General features: G+C 29.9%; 1 protein-coding gene across 1 annotated transcript; it reads left to right on the forward strand.

Annotated features, from left to right (window-relative positions):
• Positions 1-9,087: 9,087 nt before the first annotated feature.
• On the forward strand, positions 9,088-23,387 carry LOC111636150 (zinc finger protein 271-like). The gene is made up of 4 exons (XM_023381337.1): positions 9,088-9,094; positions 9,678-10,259; positions 20,825-21,175; positions 22,809-23,387. The coding sequence occupies exons 1-4, from the start codon at positions 9,088-9,090 to the stop codon at positions 23,249-23,251; spliced, it is 1,383 nt and encodes a 460-aa protein (XP_023237105.1). The 3' UTR covers positions 23,252-23,387.
• The last annotated feature ends 49 nt before the right edge of the window (positions 23,388-23,436 follow it).

Below are 23,436 nucleotides of genomic sequence, written 5' to 3' on the forward strand. Positions count from 1 at the left end.
TACGCATGATTATCATTTAATTGTTTTTTATGGGATTTATAAAAATAAAAAACTGTATATGTATGCATATGGGTTTTTTTTGTTTCTTAAATCGTCGTCTCCGGGCGAGACTAAGTTCTGAGGTGGCAACCCTACTACACACCCCGAAGCCCGATACATAAATACTCAACCAAACAATCCGTTCAATCGAGCCATAAATCCACGATTATTAATGATTAGATAATAAATAATATTATAATAATATAAATAATAATAACTAATTTACATAAAAGGTTGCGCTTAGCGTCTATCTTTAGTACTGTACTAAATTCGTTTGCATCTAATCACTAATAATAGCGGATTTTAACCCATTCGTTTAAGGCGATCGTTTGGTGAAACCGATAACTTCAACGGACAACAACACTGGTTGGCATAGATTTAATTCTTTATCTTCATCATCGATAAAATTCCCTGATCATTAAAAACTAACACAATTTTCATTCCACACTTTAACGAAGCAGGGATCATTATTCAATGTAATACATGGTTAAGGTATGCAATGGTAAAAAATTACACACTTTAACGGGTCTGTTTAGATATTCGATAAAATAACCAGGTATTCTCTAGAATAATGAATTATAAACTTTAACGGTAACGTATATTAATCAATATCCCGTTTTATTCAACTCCGCTATGCTATATAATCGGTTAATTTCAATTATCTTTCATATAAAAATTTTCACAAAATTAATTCAACTATAAATATTTTGTACTTATAACTGTTATTTTTACACCAACAAAGTAAGCAAATAATGAGTTTATTAATAATTCATACAAGACAATTATTAACATTAAAACTATTTATTAGTACAAAACGATTTTATATGGAAAAGTAAAAATAAAAGAATATAATTCAAGTTTTGAAGCGACTCGTCAATCTTCGTTTGAACAATTAAAGTGTAAGTTTTTTACAATAATTTGATAGTTATGTTTGTAATCAGTAGACTGTAAGTGAAGATTTTGATCTTTAGCATAATAAAAGACTCTTTCAAATCTGTATAGATCTTCCTGTACATTAATGTATAGAAACTCTTCGTCGTTTAACGCCGACGAAATGTAAATCTTACCAGAGCGATAATATACGCGATACAGCTTATCATGAGCAACAAACGTGAATCTATAATTAAAATTATTCGAAGTAAAATTCAGTTTTGACAAAACTTTTAAATTATCAAAATCCATTTTATAACCCACTAAAAAAGTGTCTAAATAATGTAATGTCGGACTTATAACTTCAAATGTCCAAAAAAAGTTATCACCGTGAAATAAATATACGAAATGTTTATTCTCATTAAAATCGAATTTATCTCCAAAAGTCAACTTCTCTGTTTCAATATTATACCTGATAATTGTTCTTTCCGAAATATTTTTATGTCGACCGTAAATATTTCCGTTGTATCCAATAATCCCCCAAACAAACAGACCAGGAATATGTCATGTTTTAGATAAAGTCAATGAAAAAACTGGAAAAGCTTAAATAAAATAAAACTTATTTGATCTATTCGTGTAAAAATAAAAAAAAATTGTTTTGGTGTTATATTATTTCATACAATTATTGTGTTTTAATTTTATTCGATGCTAAAACATTTAATTCTTTCATATTTTAAAAATTTACTTGAATATTCTCAACATTCGGATTATTAGCTTTGAGAAAAAATTACTTTTGTGTTCTGAAATAACTCCATTCGACAAATTTTTATTTGCAATCAACAAATTTTTATTTGCAATTTTAATTTAATTTACTCAAAAAATTAATTTTGTGATCTGAAATAATTCTATTCAACAAATTTTTATTTGCAATTTTAATTTAATTGACATCTGAAATTAATTTTGTGATTAGTGCCACCCAAATCACTACTACTAAGATATGTATGAAAGGATTAATAAGGAACTCCAAAAAAAAAAACAATATAAAGCTTGCTCCAAACTATAAAAATTTAATGTCCAGATTAAATGCTAAACAACGTTCAAAAAAGCAAATACAAAATGTTGTATATAAAATACCCTGCACTTGTAAAATCAATAGTTTATATATAGGTGAAACTAAAAGAACATTAAAAACACGTGTGAAAGAACATATATCGGATTTAAAATATAGTCGTTTAAATTCAGTTTTTCATGATACTGCGTAACCAATAACTGCAATATAGATCAATTAAATATATAGATTTTGCATAAAGAAAAAAGAACTTACGACAGAAAATTCAAAGAAAGTGTAGAAATAATAAGAAATAAACATCAAAATTGTATAAACAAAAATCTAAGCGTTAAAATTAATGAAAATTGGATGAAGATATTGTAAATAGTTGAGTATTAGATTAATAGAATGGTAAAAAAAAAATAGTTAATTTAAATTACAGGTATTTAATTAAAAAAATGTAATACTAATGTATTTTGAGTTATATGTAAATTGGATAACAGGACAGTAGTTCACAAAATACGCCTGGTGGAATTTAAACGATAGATGTGTTTTTAAAAAATGTTTTATATATTTTTTTCAAGATAATAAATGTTTATTAATTGCCCTGTCAATACATTAAATCAAGGTATATCGTGATATATGCAAATTGGCTGACTAGATGATAGTGTTGGAAAGATGGCCTACAAAATATGCTTGGAAGAACGAAGACGAAGGGCATGACTTTATGTAACAGTTTTAATTAGTGCTATTCATCAATTACTTTGTCTGCATGTTAAAAATTGAGATTTTAAGAAAACCGATTGCGTCATTGTAAAAAAGTGTAAAAAGACGGCATTTATGGTAGTCGTCATGTAAACCTTTAGGTCGTCTAAAGATCTGCTATGTACTAGTTGGGTGTCTATATTGGAGTGAGGTATGTTTCACTGGTTAAAAAAACAATTTTATTGTATAATTTTAGTTTATGTTCGATTATAGTTAAATATGTTTTTTCATGTTATTTTATACTTGTTTAGTTAACTGAAGAGGGGAGAATACACGAAACGCAAATGTGTAGCACGAAATAAAGATTGAAAACTTGCCAAGTGTTGATTAAACGGTCACTTCAGTATCCCAGTATACAATGTGATAGCATGTTTATTACACGTTAACAGGTGAGAAATATTTAAATATTTTAAGCGGTATACACCATGTTCCAATATAAAAACAGTTTTATTTATCATAATAGTTAAAATTAGTGCCAGTCTGAAGGCTACCCGGCTGAGTCATTCAGCACTTATACAACATAGGCCAATCAAAAATTTGTAGCACACATTATGTTTTGTGTGTGTGTATGTACGTCTCATATATCCAAAACGGCTTCACCTTCTACAAGACAACTTTTCCTGTCGCCGATATAGTCTAGAATTTTACATAAATTCAATGATTCGTTCTTCATTTGGTCCTCGCAGTTGTCGTCACCTATAGAAACTGAATTGGCTCAGGCACTGAACAAACACGTGGTCGTTCCCTTATCTGTTTCGGCAGCCATCTTGGCTCAAAAACAGCGCCCTCTGTCGGATTTGGCGCTTGCCAATAGTTATCACTAGCCCAAAAAGAAGCGTGTCGCCCAATTTTAAATTTTAGTAGCGAGGGCACTTAAAAAGTAGCCCAATCCGCTACTTGTAGCCCAATCTGGCAACTCTGTTCCCTATGTTTAGAGAAATTATCTTAATTAGGATTCCCATCGCTGATTGGTTTCCTTTTTGTTCAGAAATTTATTCTTGGAAAGGATTTAGACCACGTGTGCAAAGGAAACAAAAGAAACAGGAAGTAGACGAAGAGAATAGTGTAGTTTGTAGGCACTCACCTTGAGTAGACGAGGTCTATTTTTCCTTCTTTTTTTAGATTGAAGAAGACTCGGGAATAAAAAATAACGGAATTTTTCTTTTCTAATAAATAATAGTGAAGAAATGAAAGGAACGTCAGAATGAAGCCAGCTAAAATTATAATGAAAGAATCTCCACAAGCAACGTAGAAAATAACGAACTTGAAACTCTTTTTGTGAGTAGTAGCGATTTACTTATTTTCACATCTATAATTTTAGTTTTTAGCTTTAACGGTTACACACAGTCACGAAAGGAAACTTTACTTAAACATTTCTAACGTAGAAATAATGACACTTGTGCCGTTTATGGGTACGGCTACATGAGAGGTTTTCTTCCATAAAATTAGTTAATTCTAGACTAATTTCACTCGAATATTTCCAAAACACGTATAATTTGTTGAAAATGATCGATATAAAATATGCTATGAACAAAAAATTGTCGGAATACTTATCGAGTGTACCCGTTCGAAGACACCATTGCTTAGGCTTGTTTTCGTCGCGGAGCGTCACATCGGACGGCGGACACGTACAAAGCGTGTCACGCGACATTTGTCGGTGCTATTCGGTCATATGACTACTACTCTCTGACGTTTCCTGATAACTTATTCCTTTTACGAAGAATTCGCTGAACTTTAGAGACATCGTTAACAGAAATATTAAAACTTTATTCCATTCTAAATATGGATCAATATATTACGACATATAATAATGCGATAACTAACTAATAATTCTGCTCTACTTTTAAATGGCCTAATCTCTCATGTCGTAAACAAAATTGTATAATATTTATTCACATCTAGACATTAGAAATCTTATTTTGCATCTGATTAATGTTTATCATCACAATATATATTATGATAGAATTATTGTCGTTAGCCAGCGGTTTTACCTTTTTTGTTCCATATAGTCAATAATAATAACAATAATTCGTTTCTAGTTAAAATACTATAGTGTAACGGTGGGNTTAGAAATCTTATTTTGCATCTGATTAATGTTTATCATCACAATATATATTATGATAGAATTATTGTCGTTAGCCAGCGGTTTTACCTTTTTTGTTCCATATAGTCAATAATAATAACAATAATTCGTTTCTAGTTAAAATACTATAGTGCAACGGTGGGCAGCCCGCGGGCCAGCTACGGCCCACGAAGAAGAGTTTCTATCCGGCCCGCGAGATGTTTAGAAGAAATTATAGAAATCTTATTTTGCATCTGATTAATGTTTATCATCACAATATATATTATGATAGAATTATTGTCGTTAGCCAGCGGTTTTACCTTTTTTGTTCCATATAGTCAATAATAATAACAATAATTCGTTTCTAGTTAAAATACTATAGTGCAACGGTGGGCAGCCCGCGGGCCAGCTACGGCCCACGAAGAAGAGTTTCTATCCGGCCCGCGAGATGTTTAGAAGAAATTATAAATAAATATTTTTCGATGTAATTCGTCTAGTTTAAATTGAATATTATTTTCTGAAGTGTTGCGGCAGCAATGACAGGAAAAAATAAGGGAGTCATTTCCTTATTCAAACAAAAAATGGGAGAACAGAATTTTTCTAAATTATTTATATCTCATCGCATCATCCATCAAGAAAATCTATGTGCAAAAGCTATGCAATTAGAAAATGTAATGTCTGTCGTATCCAACTACATAGTGCTGTTTTTATTGTGTTTAAAGTCACTTAGATTTTACAAATAGGTGAGCCGTTCACAGCCCGGCACACGCATTTGTAAAATCTAAGTGACTCATACAACATGGAATTCATATAAAACAGAATTATCAACAGTGTTAAGGGGGGGTCGACTGTAGTAATTAATTTCTTTTTATTTATTTATTTATTTCATATTTGCAGACTGAAAATTTACAGGTTACAAGGTGTCAATTAACTACTATGGCCCGCGGAAAAAACGTAAAATTTATTCTGGCCCATGTTATAAAAAAGGTTGCCCAGCCTTGCTATAGTGTATTCTGATCTATCACGTGATATCTCCAAAGTTCAGCATATTCTTGTGCCTGACACGTTTCTCTATTGCCAGTTTCTAGCTAAAACTCTTATTCTTATAACATGAAACGTGAATGAAAATGAAAATTCGACAAAACGTTTTCATAAACATATTAATAGTTAAACTATTTCTAAATTTAAATAAAGTGAATTCGTTTAAAATTTAAATTTGAAACATCGTTGCTATTGGGCAGTTAGATTAATTGACTCGGTACATTAGTCGATTACACGATTTTTTAATAAAATATAACAGAGCAGTTTTAAATATTATTGGCGGAAAAGATACGCAACTCGTTGCTACATTTTTTATGTGAAAACGAAATTACTTCGATTTAAAATTTAGTTATATTAAAAGACTGAATATTTCAATAACTTCTTGCATTGTTTTTTTCTTTTCAGCCCACTATTCAATCTGTTTGACAATCCATTAATAGTTTTTCTTTGATGTTCGGCAATTTTCTGATCATTGTTGTTCAAACGTACTTTTCAGTTCATTTTTGTTAATAATTTTGATTATCCGATTTTTCTATATGACTTATTTTATAAATATCCGATTACATTTCGGTTTAAACTCTGTCTGTGATTCGATCATTTTGGCAACAGTACTGAACCACTTTATATTCCTTGTGTTATGGATCATTATCGTGATGAGAATGTAAGATATTCGAGATACGTAGTTTTCCAGCGAAAGTTTTAACATTTTCTAATGAAATATATCGTCATTCTTCCTACATATTTCCATCATTAAACACATGTCTTCTGTCTCCATAGGTTGTCGTCCATTCACACACCATAACACTTCTTTCTCTACGTTTAAGGAAAAGGTTGTGCCAATTTTTATTCTGTTCACAGTCTGAACAACAGAGCCAAGAATGTTTAATTTTTAGTCGACTAAAAATACTACGCGCTTGAAGTACTGGTAATATTTTATTCTCTGTTTCATATTATAAGTAGTCAATGTAATCGTCTACAATAATAAAACGAAATTTTATTTTAATTTACAGTTAATTTTTACTTACCATTTCAATTTTATATAGATATTTTTCGTATAGACAACTTTCAAAACAATTTTCAAAAAATTCACCAATGACACTTTATCACAAAAAATTTTACATTACCAAAATAAATTTCTGAAAAATTTATTTGTATACAGTTACTAATATATCATGTTCATCTGTAAATATCAATTAATTTTAAATAGGATTTATATACAGTGGTACCTCAGGATACGAACGCACCAGCACACGAAATTTTCAGGATATGACATGAAATTCGAACATATTTTTGTTCCACGATACGAACAAAAACTCACCATACGACGTTACATTACGGGACATTTCAATTTTCAACGCTGACTCAGCGCTGATCTCAACATTCGTTAAAATTCGTTCCTTTTTTCAACGTTGAGGTAGCGCTGTTGTCTGCGCTGACTCAACATACTCAGCACTCAACAGATGTGTTGACTGCTACTTTCCAATGAATTGTGGGTAATTCGTAAGACATTTGAATGGAATCCATCTTGCTGAGAATGGAATTATGGGAACTAAGCACTTCGTACTCGAGTTGGAACGTCGTTGATGACGTCAAATTGTTGACTGCAACACTCAACACTCGCGTTGAAAATTGGAATGTCTCGATTAGTTCGCAGCGCCATTTTTTATTCACTTCTGTTCATCCGTCTCAGTCCGCGTGTTTGCTTGGTCGTGGAAGGATCTCGCTCGATAAAAGAAATCTTCAGATATTATCAGAAAGTGACTGATTTTATTGAAAAGAAACATCCCAAAAAGATTCACAATAGCTGTATTGCTGCTCAGAGTAATGACATTTGCCTAAGTAATTTTAGAAACATTTTAAAAAGTAAGCAAAGCTCTTTGGACAGATATATATATAAAACAACACTAATATATTTATCTTTTCTAAGTTATTCTTAAGTTATTGTTACATTATGTTATGTAAGTTAAGTTTTAGTATCATTTCCCTTCTCCCTCTCTTCCGCCACCAGTTTACACCTCCATCGTCGTCTATCCTCAAGGGTAAAGTGCAACTAAAACTACATTTTTTAAATAAGTTATTATTCTGTTATAGTTATTTATACATTTACAACTACAAAACGCATTTTTCAGTGTTTTTCTTACTATAGTTATTTTTTTTAATGTACTACTAAGCTTTAATTTGAATGTGTTTTTCGTGTTGGAACGAATTATTTAGTTTTACATGTAATCGTATAGGGAAAAATGATTTACCTTACGACATTTTCATGATACGATCTCAGTTTCGGAACAGATTAATTTCGTATCCTGAGGTACCACTGTATTTTAAATGATTTAGCGTAGAGAATAGAAATTTTATTCACCGTTCACAACAAGCATTCAAAATAAATTTGTCTGATTTTTAAGATTGTTTGTTTTATTTCTTCCATTTAGCTGATTTTCACCCTGAAAATACAGAAAAGAGAAACTAAAAATGAAAAGAACGACATTCAATTTCGCTAGAAGGAAATCCATGATTAACTGTTAAAAGTTTGTATTTTATCCTTGCCAATGTTGTGAGTTTTTCTCGTCGAGAACGACTTATCAGGAAAGTATACTTATAATAAGTTTTTAAAAAATTCAATATACTTTTTATCTAATTTTAACATATTATTCAAGTTACATTTAACAATAGGAATGAATATGAATAATGCATTATAATGTTAAACTGATGTGAATTTAAATTTTATAGAATTTATTTCATGTATGTTGTTATTACTTTCAGACATTCTTTGGATGAAACAGAACGTTTTGCAGAAAATATTGTCCAAGATTATAACAAAATTGTATATTAGATACACTGCTTTACTTACATCGGTGGTCTTCGATTAAAATATAAAAGAAGCCGGAAACCCACTGCAAGGATATAAAAACAGAATTCATGAAGATTACACTTGAAATATGTTATACAGAAATTGTTTACTTTAATATTTCGTTCCTGATTAACTGTTAAAAATATTAGTAACATAATATATTAAGTTATTACGCGAACATTACTTTCTCTAAGATTACTTTTTTGTGTTTTGATGCAGAAATTTGGTCAATTAACTACTATGGCCCGCGGAAAAAACGTAAAATTTATTCTGGCCCATGTTATAAAAAAGGTTGCCCAGCCTTGCTATAGTGTATTCTGATCTATCACGTGATATCTCCAAAGTTCAGCATATTCTTGTGCCTGACACGTTTCTCTATTGCCAGTTTCTAGCTAAAACTCTTATTCTTATAACATGAAACGTGAATGAAAATGAAAATTCGACAAAACGTTTTCATAAACATATTAATAGTTAAACTATTTCTAAATTTAAATAAAGTGAATTCGTTTAAAATTTAAATTTGAAACATCGTTGCTATTGGGCAGTTAGATTAATTGACTCGGTACATTAGTCGATTACACGATTTTTTAATAAAATATAACAGAGCAGTTTTAAATATTATTGGCGGAAAAGATACGCAACTCGTTGCTACATTTTTTATGTGAAAACGAAATTACTTCGATTTAAAATTTAGTTATATTAAAAGACTGAATATTTCAATAACTTCTTGCATTGTTTTTTCTTTTCAGCCCACTGTTCAATCTGTTTGACAGCCTATTAATAGCTTTTCTTTGATATTCAGCAATTTTCTGATCATTGTTGTTCAAACGTACTTTTCAGTTCATTTTTGTTAATAATTTTGATTATTTGATTTTTCTATCTGACTTATTTTATAAATATCCGATTAGATTTCGGTTTAAACTCTGTCTGTGATTCGATCATTTTGGCAANTTTTTGTTATACATGGATAGAATATTATTTAAAAACGATTCTTTTAATTGCAGAGAAATGGAACCAAAAACAATTTTCACGTAAACGCTGTAAGAAGAATTTCAAAACTAAACAAAATTTTCAAAATCATGGAAGAATCCATACAGGAGAGAAGCCTTTCAGTTGTGACGAGTGTAAACAGAAGTTTAAACAAAGGTCAAGCTTAATTCAACACCTTCGGGTCCACTCTGGAGAGAAGCCTCACAGTTGTGACGTGTGTAAACAGAAGTTCACACGAAAGTCATACTTAATTCAACACCTTCGGATCCACACAGGAGAAAAGCCTTACAGTTGTGACGAATGTCAACAGAAATTTACACAGAAGTCCCACTTAATTAAACACATCCTTATCCACACTGGAGAAAAGCCTTACAGTTGTGACGAGTGTAAACAGAAGTTTTCACAAAAGTCAGACTTAATTTCACACATTCGTCTCCACACAGGAGAAAAACCTTACAGTTGTGACGAGTGTAAACAGAAGTTTACACACAGATCAACCTTAATTAAACACCTTCGGATCCACACAGGAGAAAAGCCTTACAGTTGTGACGTGTGTAAAAAGAAGTTTACACAAAGGTCAAGCTTAATTAGACATCTTCGGGTACACAAGAGATAAAAGCGATATGAAAGTTTTGAAAGTTAATTATGTCCTGAGAAATTCATTCGAAGCCAAGATTTAAAAATAAATAGAAATATTCACACATGGAAATTTTGAAGGAATGTTATTTTTAATTTTTATTGATGTAGAATTATCGAAAGATGTAAGCCAAACTGGTTTTGAATTAAAATGATATTTTTTGGAGTTTCTGAAAAGTTTTAACTAAAAAACATTACAGTATTTAATACTGTATGTAATTAAACTCTTATTATATAAAATTTTCTTGAATAGAGAATTGTTCTATAGATACATGCCGTGCTAATTGCAGTTATTATAATTTATTCGATCAATATTCAGAAGAGTGCATATTTTGTTCTAATTCATAATACAGAAAATTTACGCATATTCGAACTGTACAGTTCGTTTCGGCCGCGGATATACAAATTCAGATGTTAAGGTATTCGCTTGTTCGAAACAAACTGAAAAGTTTGTCCTAACTGCGATATGCCTATGTTAACTCGTTTGTGTAGAAAAATGTGCCTGCAGAATAAATTATATGGTATATGTTGTTGAAAAACTTCGAGCGATAATAAATTACGAGCGTAATGATATATTTCGAAAAGAATATCTTCAGGCATACATGATTCTGACATTACGTGTTTCATACATACGGTATACATATTATGGAACTTTATGAGAACGTTTAAAATTTGCTTCATTTTTTGACAGACAAACGCTGTATTGTTTCAGTAAATTTTTTGGTGTTTATATCCCATACGTTTAATATGAAGAAATTCTATGCAATAAGTCGAAGTTACATTTTTGAGCTGCAATTTCAAAACATCGTTACACCAATAAATTTTCACTGTCATCTCTGCTTGTGTCTTTCTCTGTGTCCGCTCTTAATTCTGAATACTTCATGTGGATGGAAGGTGGGATCCGACACAGAAAATGTCAAGTGTGAGTAAGCGACCGTTTCAAGGTTACAAACGATGTTTTTTTTCCAGCCATTTGTTCCGTTTTAGAACGACTTTATTAAGAAACACACGGACACTCATCGATTGCAAGAAAAGAAATTACTTTAATAAATGGTAATACATTTCATCAACAGAACAAGCGATATTAAAAATGCTAAAGTCATGTTTTTTCCGCGCGTTTTAAAACATAAATTATGCAGCATTGCATTATGCAAAGAAGAGTTTTTTTTTTAATTTGTGAAACTTCACATAGATTTAAATGATTAATCTAATTATATGTCAAATGAAAAGATTGATTTGGACTATGAAATTTCAAACCGTTTGGTGAATAAATTTACAATAAACAAAATTTCTTATCAACAAGCATTTATAGTTAAAGAAAGATGTTCAAACTTTCTAAAATAGCCTGTAAAGTAATTTTTAGTCGCATACCTAAAAATATCGAATTACTTAAGTAAATATTGGGAGATAAACTTAATTTTTTTAAAGTCCTACTCGTTTTCTATTTTCAACTGTTTCCCTAGGGCTGTCTGATCAATTCAAAATTGGAGAAATAATGAGACAATGGCGGCATCTAATTGACAGTAGACTGGACAAGTATTTTTCATTATATTGTTAGATAATGTTTCCATTGGAGTTTTGGTGTTCCAACTATTAAAAATGCTGTAAGGGATCCTACATTTTCCTAGATATCGAAGTTTCCATTCTGTTTATATTGCTTGCTTTCGCTATGGTCAAAACCAAATTGAGAAACAGGAAAATGAGCTTGGGTCTTCCAGCATCAATTTTGAGAATAAAATATTTTTCAAAAATGAAAACATATGCTGCGTTACCTTTAATCCAACAAATACCATGCTGAATTTTGGCTTAAAAATGTTTGATAAAGAAGCCAGTGAAATAGATTTATTTAAATGCATTAAACTTAAAATTTTTAAAGGTAATTATACTCGTAATTTTTTTATAATCTAATTTTGTTTAATTTATTATACGTTATTACTGCATTAGGCTACTTTTTACTTTAACAGCCTTCTTTCTTAGTCTGGATGGGCTACTTTCTTTGAAAACATCTGGCTTCTCTGCCCGTAAACATCATTTCACGCTAAATTCCGTAGAGTGCGGTGTGCCGTTTATTTCCATTTTCTTTCGAAGTCCACTCGGATAAACTTTTACTCTAGGCATTGACATATTTTGTGTTGTTTTTAAAGGATAAAAAGTCAAAAGTTTAGTGTAAATTTAAAACTTGTTTCAGAATATGCTACTTTATAGAAAGAAAACTTGAAAAATATTTTATTTTGGGCAATTACCGAGAACCGATCTTTGTTTGGATGTAATACTTGTAAGCGAAGGTATGTATTACACTAACTTATTCGCACATATAATTATGTAGTACTTCTTTAAAAACATTTATTTCATTCATTGTTTATAAGCGTGTTATTTAGACATCTCTACTGATATGTAGCTCTTACGTAGAACAATGCGAAAGAATAATACAAAGTCTTGTTAGCAACTATGTCCTTTATTAGCAAATTAATTTGCTTGTAGAGTTTTTTAGATTTTAAATATAATTAGATGAAATTAAACGGGGGTGAATAGAGAAGGTATAAATAAGATATGGCGAGACGAATATAAAAGAAAAAGTAGTATTACTTGATTTAAGGATATTAGAAGAATTTATGCTTTATCAATTTGTTTTGATTATTGTGGCTTAGTGTTTATATCGAAAATATTTTGCAGATATATTTATAATCACAGTTAGAAATTCTATAAGATTCAGGATTGATATAATATCAATACAATAATACTGGTTTTAAAACATATTTAAAAGATTAATTGGAGTTTTTGAATTGTGCTTAATGCAGGGGAGGAAGGCAAGTGTATGGACAGTCGTATATTTAATTAAATTTAAGTAAATTAGTTCAATTTTTATGCCTCGGTCTAGTTTTATCGTAATATTAAAACTTACGTGCTTCTGATTTTTAAAATTGCTTTATAGTGAAAAATAAATTCTATGTTATTCTCTTATTTTTCTATTTTTAATGCTTTCAAAGTAAATACTGTAATACTACGTAAAGCGTGAATTTGAATTTAATAACTACTACTAATTTTATAAAAAGACCTAGTAATTTACTATAAATTACAAGGATAGCCTGTAAAGTAATTTAACAGGCTAATTAATTTTAAAGATCTTACTACGTTTTTACTCTAATGTTTGATTACAATAAAAGTAGGTCAGACAACGATAGTTGAAATGACGACGTGAAGTGTCGGCTTTTCCTGGTGTCATAGAACACTCTGGCGGAAGTATCATTTACAGAAGTCGCACCCATTTTTTTTGTAGTAAGCCATTTACAAATATTAATTTTTTTAAATGAATTAACAATTCAGGTATTGATATAAATATATGATAGCGTGATTCAATAATAACGAAATCTGTTTTCAACAAATTGCTACATAAACTTTGTTTTGTATACTTGAACAGGAAATTCAATTAGGAAATTTCAGCAAATTCAAAAATATTAAATTTTGTTTTAAAACCACATGCTAAAAGTTTAATGTAGGCCTAATTATAAAATTTGAAGAAAATGACGTCTGAGTATGAATATTGTAATGTTTTTTAGTTGAAACTTCTCGGGAATTGAAAAAACACCATTTTAATTTTAAAACCAGTTTTGCTTACATCTTTCGATAATTCTACATCAATAGAAATTTAAAATATTCGTTCGAAATTTCTGTGTAAATATTCTAATGTACTTTTAGATGATGGTTTCGAATGAATTTTGCTGGACATAATTAACATTTACGTGGCGTTTGTCTGTTGCGAGTCCAAAGATGTGTAATTAAGCTTCCTTTTTCTGTAAACTTCTGTTTACTCTCGTCACAACAGTAAGGCTTTTCTCCAGTGTTGATTGTTTGATAAATTTGCAACTGTTGTTCACTTTTGAAATTCTTAGTGTTTACGTGAAAATTCCTTTAGGTTCTTTTTTCACACAAGGAACAGTTGTTGATACAGGCTTTATAGAAGGAGGAAATGCATCTCGGGTCTTAATTGTGTTTTAAAGAGAAGAACCACGTGATGTGGAACATCACGTCATTACTGATCACTGACGCTTCCAAAATATAGCAGAAAAATGAATCCCTCTATTTTCCTATTCACTGTAGATATTGCGAAAATTTTTATCATTGTTTTATTGTGAAAACGCGGAATCCTAAAATAAAGACTGTATGATATAGCTTGAAATATGATGCTTTTTCGTTCCTTAATGCTATGTTACATTCCTTTTTCAAACATTTAAACGGGAACAATAATATTAAACTCTTAATATTAAAAGTATAATATTATTATAAAATCTCTTTTTTAAAAAAAGTAATTTTCAAGAAAAGTTTTAAGGCCGCACACCCATGTTTGAGTAAATTATAAGATTTTACTGTTTTTTAGGACTTTGAACATATTAAGCGACAATCAGTTTTTATTCCGAGTTTATTCGTTTCCAATATTTCCTTTTGCAAACCACAGTCTCATCTATCTCTACTGTCTTTTCCGGTCCTCCAATTTCATATTACTTAAATTACTCAACGAAACCATTATTACATGTCTAATGTAATTTGCCCAACCAATGGCAGTTCTTTTACTTATACCTACGGCCAACCAAGCGGATTTCAACGAACAGTCAATACAAATTAAATGCCATATCAAGGAAAAAATACTTGACCAGGATAAATTGCCACATTTTTCTTTAAATGTCCCCTCATAAGCAGACATTTTAAAGTTACATTTCCGACATCGAAATCTAACACAATTTGCATCACTTCTAAAACAAATTTTACACTTGCCATTACATTTAACACACATCGTTTTGACTGTTTAAAGGCCTAGTTTAATTGCAAATTTTACATCTGATGGAATTTTTACATCGAGACATAATTCGGAAAAATCAGATAACAAATAACGAATGAAATACACAGTGGTCCAATTCTTAAATTCAATTATCAAAAAAAAAAAAACAAATTAATAACTAAACTCAGTCAAATAAACTCGACAGTTATTTTAACGACTCCACACCTAACACCCGCACGAAACAAATTTGCATAATTTCTTACAAGTACACATTTACGTCGTAAGATAAACTATTTGCATATGTACACACAATGTCACCGGCGCAGCCTACCGACCATTTCTAATCGCCCCTGTGCTCGAGATTCCGGAACGACGGCCATGATGGTCCCAGATAGTAAACTTCAATTGAAACGGGTAGTAGAAGAAGAGGTTAGTCTAGTGGTAAGCGCTCACCTTGCGTAGACGAGGACTATTTTTCTTTTTTTTTTTTTTAGATTGAAGAGGACACTGGAATAAAAAGTAATGAAATTTAGCTTTTCTAATGAATAAAAATAAAGAAAAGAAAGAAACTGCAGATTGAAGCCAGCTAAAACTACACTGAAAGAAACTCCACAAGAAAGGTAGAAAATAACGAATTTGAAATTCCTTTTGTGAGTAGTAGCGATTTCCTTATTTTACATCTATAATTTTAGTTTTTTGCTTTAACGGTTAGACACAGTGACGAAAGTAAAGTTTGCTTAAACATTTCTAATGTAGAAATAAGCGTTTCATTACAATAATGAGCACTTGTGCAGTTTAGGGGTACGGCCGTTTGAAAGGTTTTCTTCCATGAAATTAGTCTATTCTAGAGTAATTTCACTGAAACATTTCCAAAACACGTGTAATTTTTTGGGGAATAATCCATATAAAATATGCGATAAATAAAAAATTTAGAAATACTTAACCGAGTGTGCGCCATTGGAATATGCCATTGTTTAAGCTTGTTTTCGTCGCGGAACGGTCACATCAGAGGGTGGTGCGTACGAAACGTGTCACGTGACATTTATAGGTGCTATTCGGTCACGTTACAACCCATCTCTGACGTGTTTCCTCATAACTTATTCCTTTTGCGAAGATTTCGCTGAACTTTGGAGACACCATTAATAGGAACATAAAAAAAACATCATTCCATTCTAAATATGGACTAAAATCAACATTAATAACATATGGTAATGCGATAAATATCTAATAAATCTGCTTTACTTTTAAATGGCCTAATCTCTCATGTCGTAAACAAAATTGTATAATATTTCCTCACATCTAGACATTAGACATTTTATGTTGCATCTGATTAATATTTATCATCACAATATAGGCTATATTATGATAGAACTATTGTCGTTAACCAGCGGTTTTATTTTATTTTATTTTTTTTTTGTTCCATATAGTCGATAATAATAACAATAATTCGTTTCTAGTTAAAATACTATAGTGTATTATGATCTATCAGGTGATGTCTCCAAAGTTCAGCGAATTTTTGTGTCTGCCACGTTTTTCTATTGCCAATCTCTAGCTAAAACTCTTAGAGGAGAAGGTGGTATTATGGAACACTGCGGGTATTATGGAACCACCCCATTTCGAACTGATAATAAAGGCGAACTGTAGTGGAATGTGGCTGAAGTGAACTAGGCAGACATCCATAGCAAGGGGAAAACCCGTTTTACTTCAGTTAAACAGTTGTTCGCATTTAATCAGAAAATTTGTTTTTTTCAAAATTCACAAGTTTTGAATGCTAAGTGAATTTAATTATTTTTAAAATATAAATCGTGTAGTTGTAGGTTCACTGGTGCATGTATTCCGTTCCAGAGACTTAGGGGTACATATTAATCTGTGTGATGTTCACGTTTTTTAAATTTTGGTCTTGACAGACATAAGTTAATTCGAGATGGCGATGCGTGAAATACGGACCCCATTGGTGCTTTTACAGTAATATGGAACTCAACTCCTCCGAACTTTCTATTTGCAAGCAGACATTCCTCCAGAGCAATTTGTGAAAAAGACACTAGGTAGAAAGCCAATTCTTCCTGAGAATATCGAAAAAGAGCTGCTGGAATATATATTGTTGATGGAGGTCATATTTTTCTATTATAAAAGCATTTTTGCGATAAAATACATTGGAGTAAATAATTTTGTAATTATTTAACATTTTTTGTCCTTTCCTATTTGTTTTTGGCTACATTAAAGCATTTTTTTGAAAATATACAGTAAGGTTCCATATTACCACCCGATTTTCTCTAAGCCTACTTTCGGACTTTTTGTACAAAAGCCTTCAAAAACCATACTTATAATTACACTAGCGAAAAATCCAATTAGGAACACTTAGTTTATTAGTTACCAGTACTTTTCGCACAAAAAATGTGGGTGTAGTTATGATACCTTGTTTACAATTCACTAAAATGTAATTGGGGTTCCATAATACCACCTTCTCCTCTATTATTATAACATGAAACATGAATGAAAATTAGAGAAAAAAGTTTAACTATTAATATGTTTATGAAAACTATTTCTAAATTTAAATAACAGTGAATTCGTTGATAATCTAAATTTCAAACATCGTTACTATTGGGCAGTTACATTAATTGACTCGGTACATTAATCGATTATACAATTTTTTAATAAAATATAACAAAGCAGTTTTAAATGTTATTGGCGGAAAAAATACGTAACTCGTTGCTAAATTTTTTTATGTGAAAACGAAATTACTTCAATTTAAAATTTGGTTAAATTAAAAGATTGAAATTTTCAATAACTTGTTAGATTGTTTTTCTTTTTAACCCAGCGTTTAATCTGTTTGGCAGTGATTGTCCGTTAATAGTTTTTATTTGGTGTTCACCAGTTTTCTGATCATTGTTGTTCAAACGTACTTTTCAGTTCATTTTTGTTATTAATTTATGACTCTCCGATTTTCCTAACTTCTTTTATAAATATCCGATTGCATTTCGGTTTAAAGTTTGTAACTCAATCATTTTTGGCAACAGTACAAGTACAGCAGCCACTTTATAAGACTTATGTTTTGGATCATTATCGTGATAAAAATGTAAGATATTCGAGATACGTAGTCTTCCAGCGGAAGTTTTTACATTTCCTAATGAAATATATCGACATTCTTTATACATATTTCCATCATTAAATACACGTCTTTTATCTACATATGGCGTGTTCACTAGGGATTATTGGTTTACCGATTTACCGGTTAACCAATAAATTGACAAAAAAAAAACATTCGGTAAACTTAGCGGTAAATTTCAAAAATTTACCAGTAATTCAGTAAATGAAAAAATTCATACTAGAAATTTTTATATAGAGAATATTGTGTTTATAGATATTTAAAAGGGCTAAAGGGACATTGAAAAAAAATACAGATAAGTATAATCAACAATATACCTAATTATTAATTTTATGTGAGATATTTTCTGTTTAATTTTAATTTAAACTTTCTCGGGTTTGAGAGGCACTGAAATTGTACAGAAAGCTCTAGTTAGCATATGTGATTTGTACTCTGCCGTTTTTTGAGATTTTTAAAGGTTTAAAATCTTTGCAATCAACGTTTTTCTTAAAGAGTAAGTAAATATCTCTTTTTTTAATATTTAAAAATAATAATACGTAAATATTTCACGTATTTTTTAAATTAATAGCAATTTTGAATACACCACATTATGACAGGACATTAATGCAATATTATTGCAAAATAACATTAAAATTTGTACCTTAAATAATTTTTTTACTTCTAACAACTGTTTAAAATAATTAAATACAAATACTTATTACAAGATTCTAACATTATGCCTTAAGATTGTGCAAATATATATTATTCTAACCTTATTTTCGTGGGGAATCCCCATTACTCTCACGAAAAAAACTTTCTTTAATTTTAGATTTTAGAACCAGGTGGAATAGCTTACTAAACATGCTGGAAAAATTTTTATTACTTAAAGATTCTGTCCGAAAAAGTCTAGAAACCTAACCTAACCTAATCTGGATTATTTTATACAAAAATTAGATCAAAATTAGGAGATAAGACTTTAAATAATTTAAGTTTCTTGAGAAGTTATTTTTTAAAAAATGGTAAACAATAAAATGGTATTAGGTACTATATATTATTTCTGTTTTATTTTATTCATGTTTCTAAAAGGTATTATTATAGTGTGTTTAGAATAACACTTTAAGTTTTATATTTTTTTATATTCTATATCTTCGAAATAAAAAAATGTGAAATGGAAATCAAAATTACTTATATTTTTTATCACCTTAATTTTATTTTTCAGGAAAAAAATTTACCGGTAAACCGGTATTTTAATTTTCGTTTACCGAATTACCGGTAAATGAGAAAGTCGGTAAATTTACAATCCCTAGTGTTCACGGATGACAACCTAACACTTCTTACTCTACGTTTAAGAAAAAGCTTATGCCAATTGTTGTTCTGTTTACAGTTCGACCAACAAAACCAAAGATTTTAAATTTGCAGTCGACTCAAAATATTTCAAGCTTCAACTCAATCTTTTCTTCACTGTTTCATGTTGTGGGTAGTTAGTCAATGTAAACGTTCACAATAATAAACCATAGTTTTATTTTAATTTAGTTATTTTTTTACGTACCATTAGCATTCTCTATAGATGTTTTTCCTATAAATAACTTTTTAAAACAATTTTCAAAAAATTCCCTAATGATACTTTATCACTAAAAAATTTTTTGGTATATTACTAAATGTATACAATATTCATTTGTAAATATCAATTAATTTAGAATAGAATTTATATATTTTAAATAATTTAGCGTAGAGAATAGAAATTTTATTCACTGTACACAATAAGATTGAAAATAAATTTGTCTAATATGTAAGATCGTTTTATTTTTTCCATTTAGCTGATCTTCACCCTGAAAATACAGAAAAGAGAAACTGACAATGAGAAGAACGAAATTCAATTTCGCAAAAATGAAATTCATCATTTAATGTTAGGCAAGGGTGAAATACAAATTCTTACGTTGTGAGTTTTTCTTATCGAGAATGAGTTATGAGGAAAGTATACTTATTATAAGTTTTTTTAAATATACAATATTCTTTTTATTTAAATGTAACGTATTATACAACTTTACATTTAACAATACGAATGAATAAGAATATGAATAATACATTCTAATGTTATATGAAAATTTAAATTTAAATGAGTTTATGATGTTATTATTTTCAGATTTTCTTTGGATGAAACATTGGATGAAATTTTGAAGAAAATATTGTCTAAGATTATAACACAATTGTATATTAGATACACTGCTTTACTTACATCGGTGGACTTCGATTAAAATATAAAAGAAGCAGGCGATCCACTGCAAAGATATATAAGAAGAGAATTCATGAAGATTACAGTACAAAAATGTTTTACAGAAATTGTTTACTTTCATATGTCGTCCCTGATTAACTGTTGTTAAAAATATTAGTAACGTGATATTGTATAATAACACTTGAACATTATTATCTCTAAAATTACTCTTTGTGCTTTGATGCAGAAATTTGCCTTTAGATATAAAAATTATTTAAATAAACGTTATTAATGATTTATTTATTGTTCATATTTAAAAAAATTTTTGTTATACATGGATAAAATGTTACTTAAAAAGGACTTTTTTTAATTACAGAGAAATGGAACCAAAAAAAATTTTCATGTAAACACTGTAAGAAGAATTTCCCAACTAAACAACGTTTGCAAACTCATGAAAGAATCCATACAGGAGAAAAGCCTTACAGTTGTGACAAGTGTAAAAAGAAGTTTACACAAAAATCAAGCTTAATTGAACACCTTCGGATCCACACTGGAGAAAAGCCTTACTGTTGTGACGAGTGTAAAAAGAAGTTTACAAGAAGATCAAGCTTAATTAAACACCTTCGGATCCACACTGGTGAAAAGCCTTATGCTTGTGACGAATGTCAACAGAAGTTTTCACAGAAGTCACACTTAATTTCACATCTTCGCATTCACACTGGAGAAAAGCCTTACAGTTGTGACCAATGTAAAAAGAAGTTTACAGAAAGGTCAAACTTAATTGCACACCTTCGGATCCACAGTGGTGAAAAGCCTTATAGTTGTGACAAGTGTAAACAGAAGTTTACACACAGATCAACCTTAATTAAACACCTTCGGATCCACAACAGACGAAAGCCAAATGAATGTTAATTATATCCAGCGAAATTCATTCGAAGCCAATATTTAAAAGTAAATAAAAGTATTCACAGATGAAAATTTTGAAGGAATATTATATTTAATTTTTATTGTAGAATTATCGAAAGGTGTAAGCAAAACTGGTTTTAAATTAAAATGATCTTTTTTTGAATTTTTTAAAAGTATTAACTAAGAAACATTACAATATTCAATATATAATTAATTAAAATGTCATTATATAAAAGTCTATAATTAGAAACTAATGGGATCGGTATATATAATAAAGCACTAAAATAAATATTTTCAGTTAAAAACAAGTAAAAATATACTTTCTCTACTTCCGACTTCGAGGATTCTACAGGTCAAAACCGGCAAATAAGTGACAAGAAATAAATTCAACTTTTATCATTACCATTGACTTTATTATATAATTGACACATTACAAATGCATTTCGCCTTTTTTCCTTAGGCCTCTTCAGTGGATACATGAAGATATCAGTTGCTGGTTACACTTTTTATCCTGCAGCGGTTCTCAGCATGCATAAACAACCATCCCAGTATTCAAATTAAGTACATTTTTATATTCGGTGATGCAAAAATGTTCGACAATTTTTCTTTCTAAACAATTTTCTATTTCATACAATATATTAGTATTTTTTCTATTTATATTACAATTAAATTCTCTACAATGTAAAACCTTGTTGTTTCTGTCCTTCTCAGTCTAATGGCCGCCTCGTGTTCCTTTACTCTCAAATCCAATCTATCACTTTCTCCGATGTAATAATTTGGATTTCCACATGTACATGACATTCTGTATACAACGCCGGCGATCTTAAATTGGTCCCTGGGCGAATTTTCACTGATAATGTTTGACATCTTATTCNATGTAACGTATTATACAACTTTACATTTAACAATACGAATGAATAAGAATATGAATAATACATTCTAATGTTATATGAAAATTTAAATTTAAATGAGTTTATGATGTTATTATTTTCAGATTTTCTTTGGATGAAACATTGGATGAAATTTTGAAGAAAATATTGTCTAAGATTATAACACAATTGTATATTAGATACACTGCTTTACTTACATCGGTGGACTTCGATTAAAATATAAAAGAAGCAGGCGATCCACTGCAAAGATATATAAGAAGAGAATTCATGAAGATTACAGTACAAAAATGTTTTACAGAAATTGTTTACTTTCATATGTCGTCCCTGATTAACTGTTGTTAAAAATATTAGTAACGTGATATTGTATAATAACACTTGAACATTATTATCTCTAAAATTACTCTTTGTGCTTTGATGCAGAAATTTGCCTTTAGATATAAAAATTATTTAAATAAACGTTATTAATGATTTATTTATTGTTCATATTTAAAAAAAACTTTGTTATACATGGATAAAATGTTACTTAAAAAGGACTTTTTTTAATTACAGAGAAATGGAACCAAAAAAAATTTTCATGTAAACACTGTAAGAAGAATTTCCCAACTAAACAACGTTTGCAAACTCATGAAAGAATCCATACAGGAGAAAAGCCTTACAGTTGTGACAAGTGTAAAAAGAAGTTTACACAAAAATCAAGCTTAATTGAACACCTTCGGATCCACACTGGAGAAAAGCCTTACTGTTGTGACGAGTGTAAAAAGAAGTTTACAAGAAGATCAAGCTTAATTAAACACCTTCGGATCCACACTGGTGAAAAGCCTTATGCTTGTGACGAATGTCAACAGAAGTTTTCACAGAAGTCACACTTAATTTCACATCTTCGCATTCACACTGGAGAAAAGCCTTACAGTTGTGACCAATGTAAAAAGAAGTTTACAGAAAGGTCAAACTTAATTGCACACCTTCGGATCCACAGTGGTGAAAAGCCTTATAGTTGTGACAAGTGTAAACAGAAGTTTACACACAGATCAACCTTAATTAAACACCTTCGGATCCACAACAGACGAAAGCCAAATGAATGTTAATTATATCCAGCGAAATTCATTCGAAGCCAATATTTAAAAGTAAATAAAAGTATTCACAGATGAAAATTTTGAAGGAATATTATATTTAATTTTTATTGTAGAATTATCGAAAGGTGTAAGCAAAACTGGTTTTAAATTAAAATGATCTTTTTTTGAATTTTTTAAAAGTATTAACTAAGAAACAT

Source organism: Centruroides sculpturatus, unplaced genomic scaffold (genome assembly GCF_000671375.1).
Source record: "Centruroides sculpturatus isolate CEXI.00-Female unplaced genomic scaffold, Cexi_2.0 scaffold1046, whole genome shotgun sequence".
Lineage (NCBI taxonomy): Eukaryota > Metazoa > Arthropoda > Arachnida > Scorpiones > Buthidae > Centruroides > Centruroides sculpturatus.

What these genes read in the sequence shown, in the direction of transcription:
- LOC111636150 (XM_023381337.1), top strand. An exon ending in GTCAAGCTTAATTAGACATC is followed by an intron (nt 10,260 to 20,824) that starts TTCGGGTACACA and finishes TGCAAACTCATG; the next exon opens with AAAGAATCCATACAGGAGAA. An exon ending in ACACCTTCGGATCCACAGTG is followed by an intron (nt 21,176 to 22,808) that starts GTGAAAAGCCTT and finishes GAATCCATACAG; the next exon opens with GAGAAAAGCCTTACAGTTGT.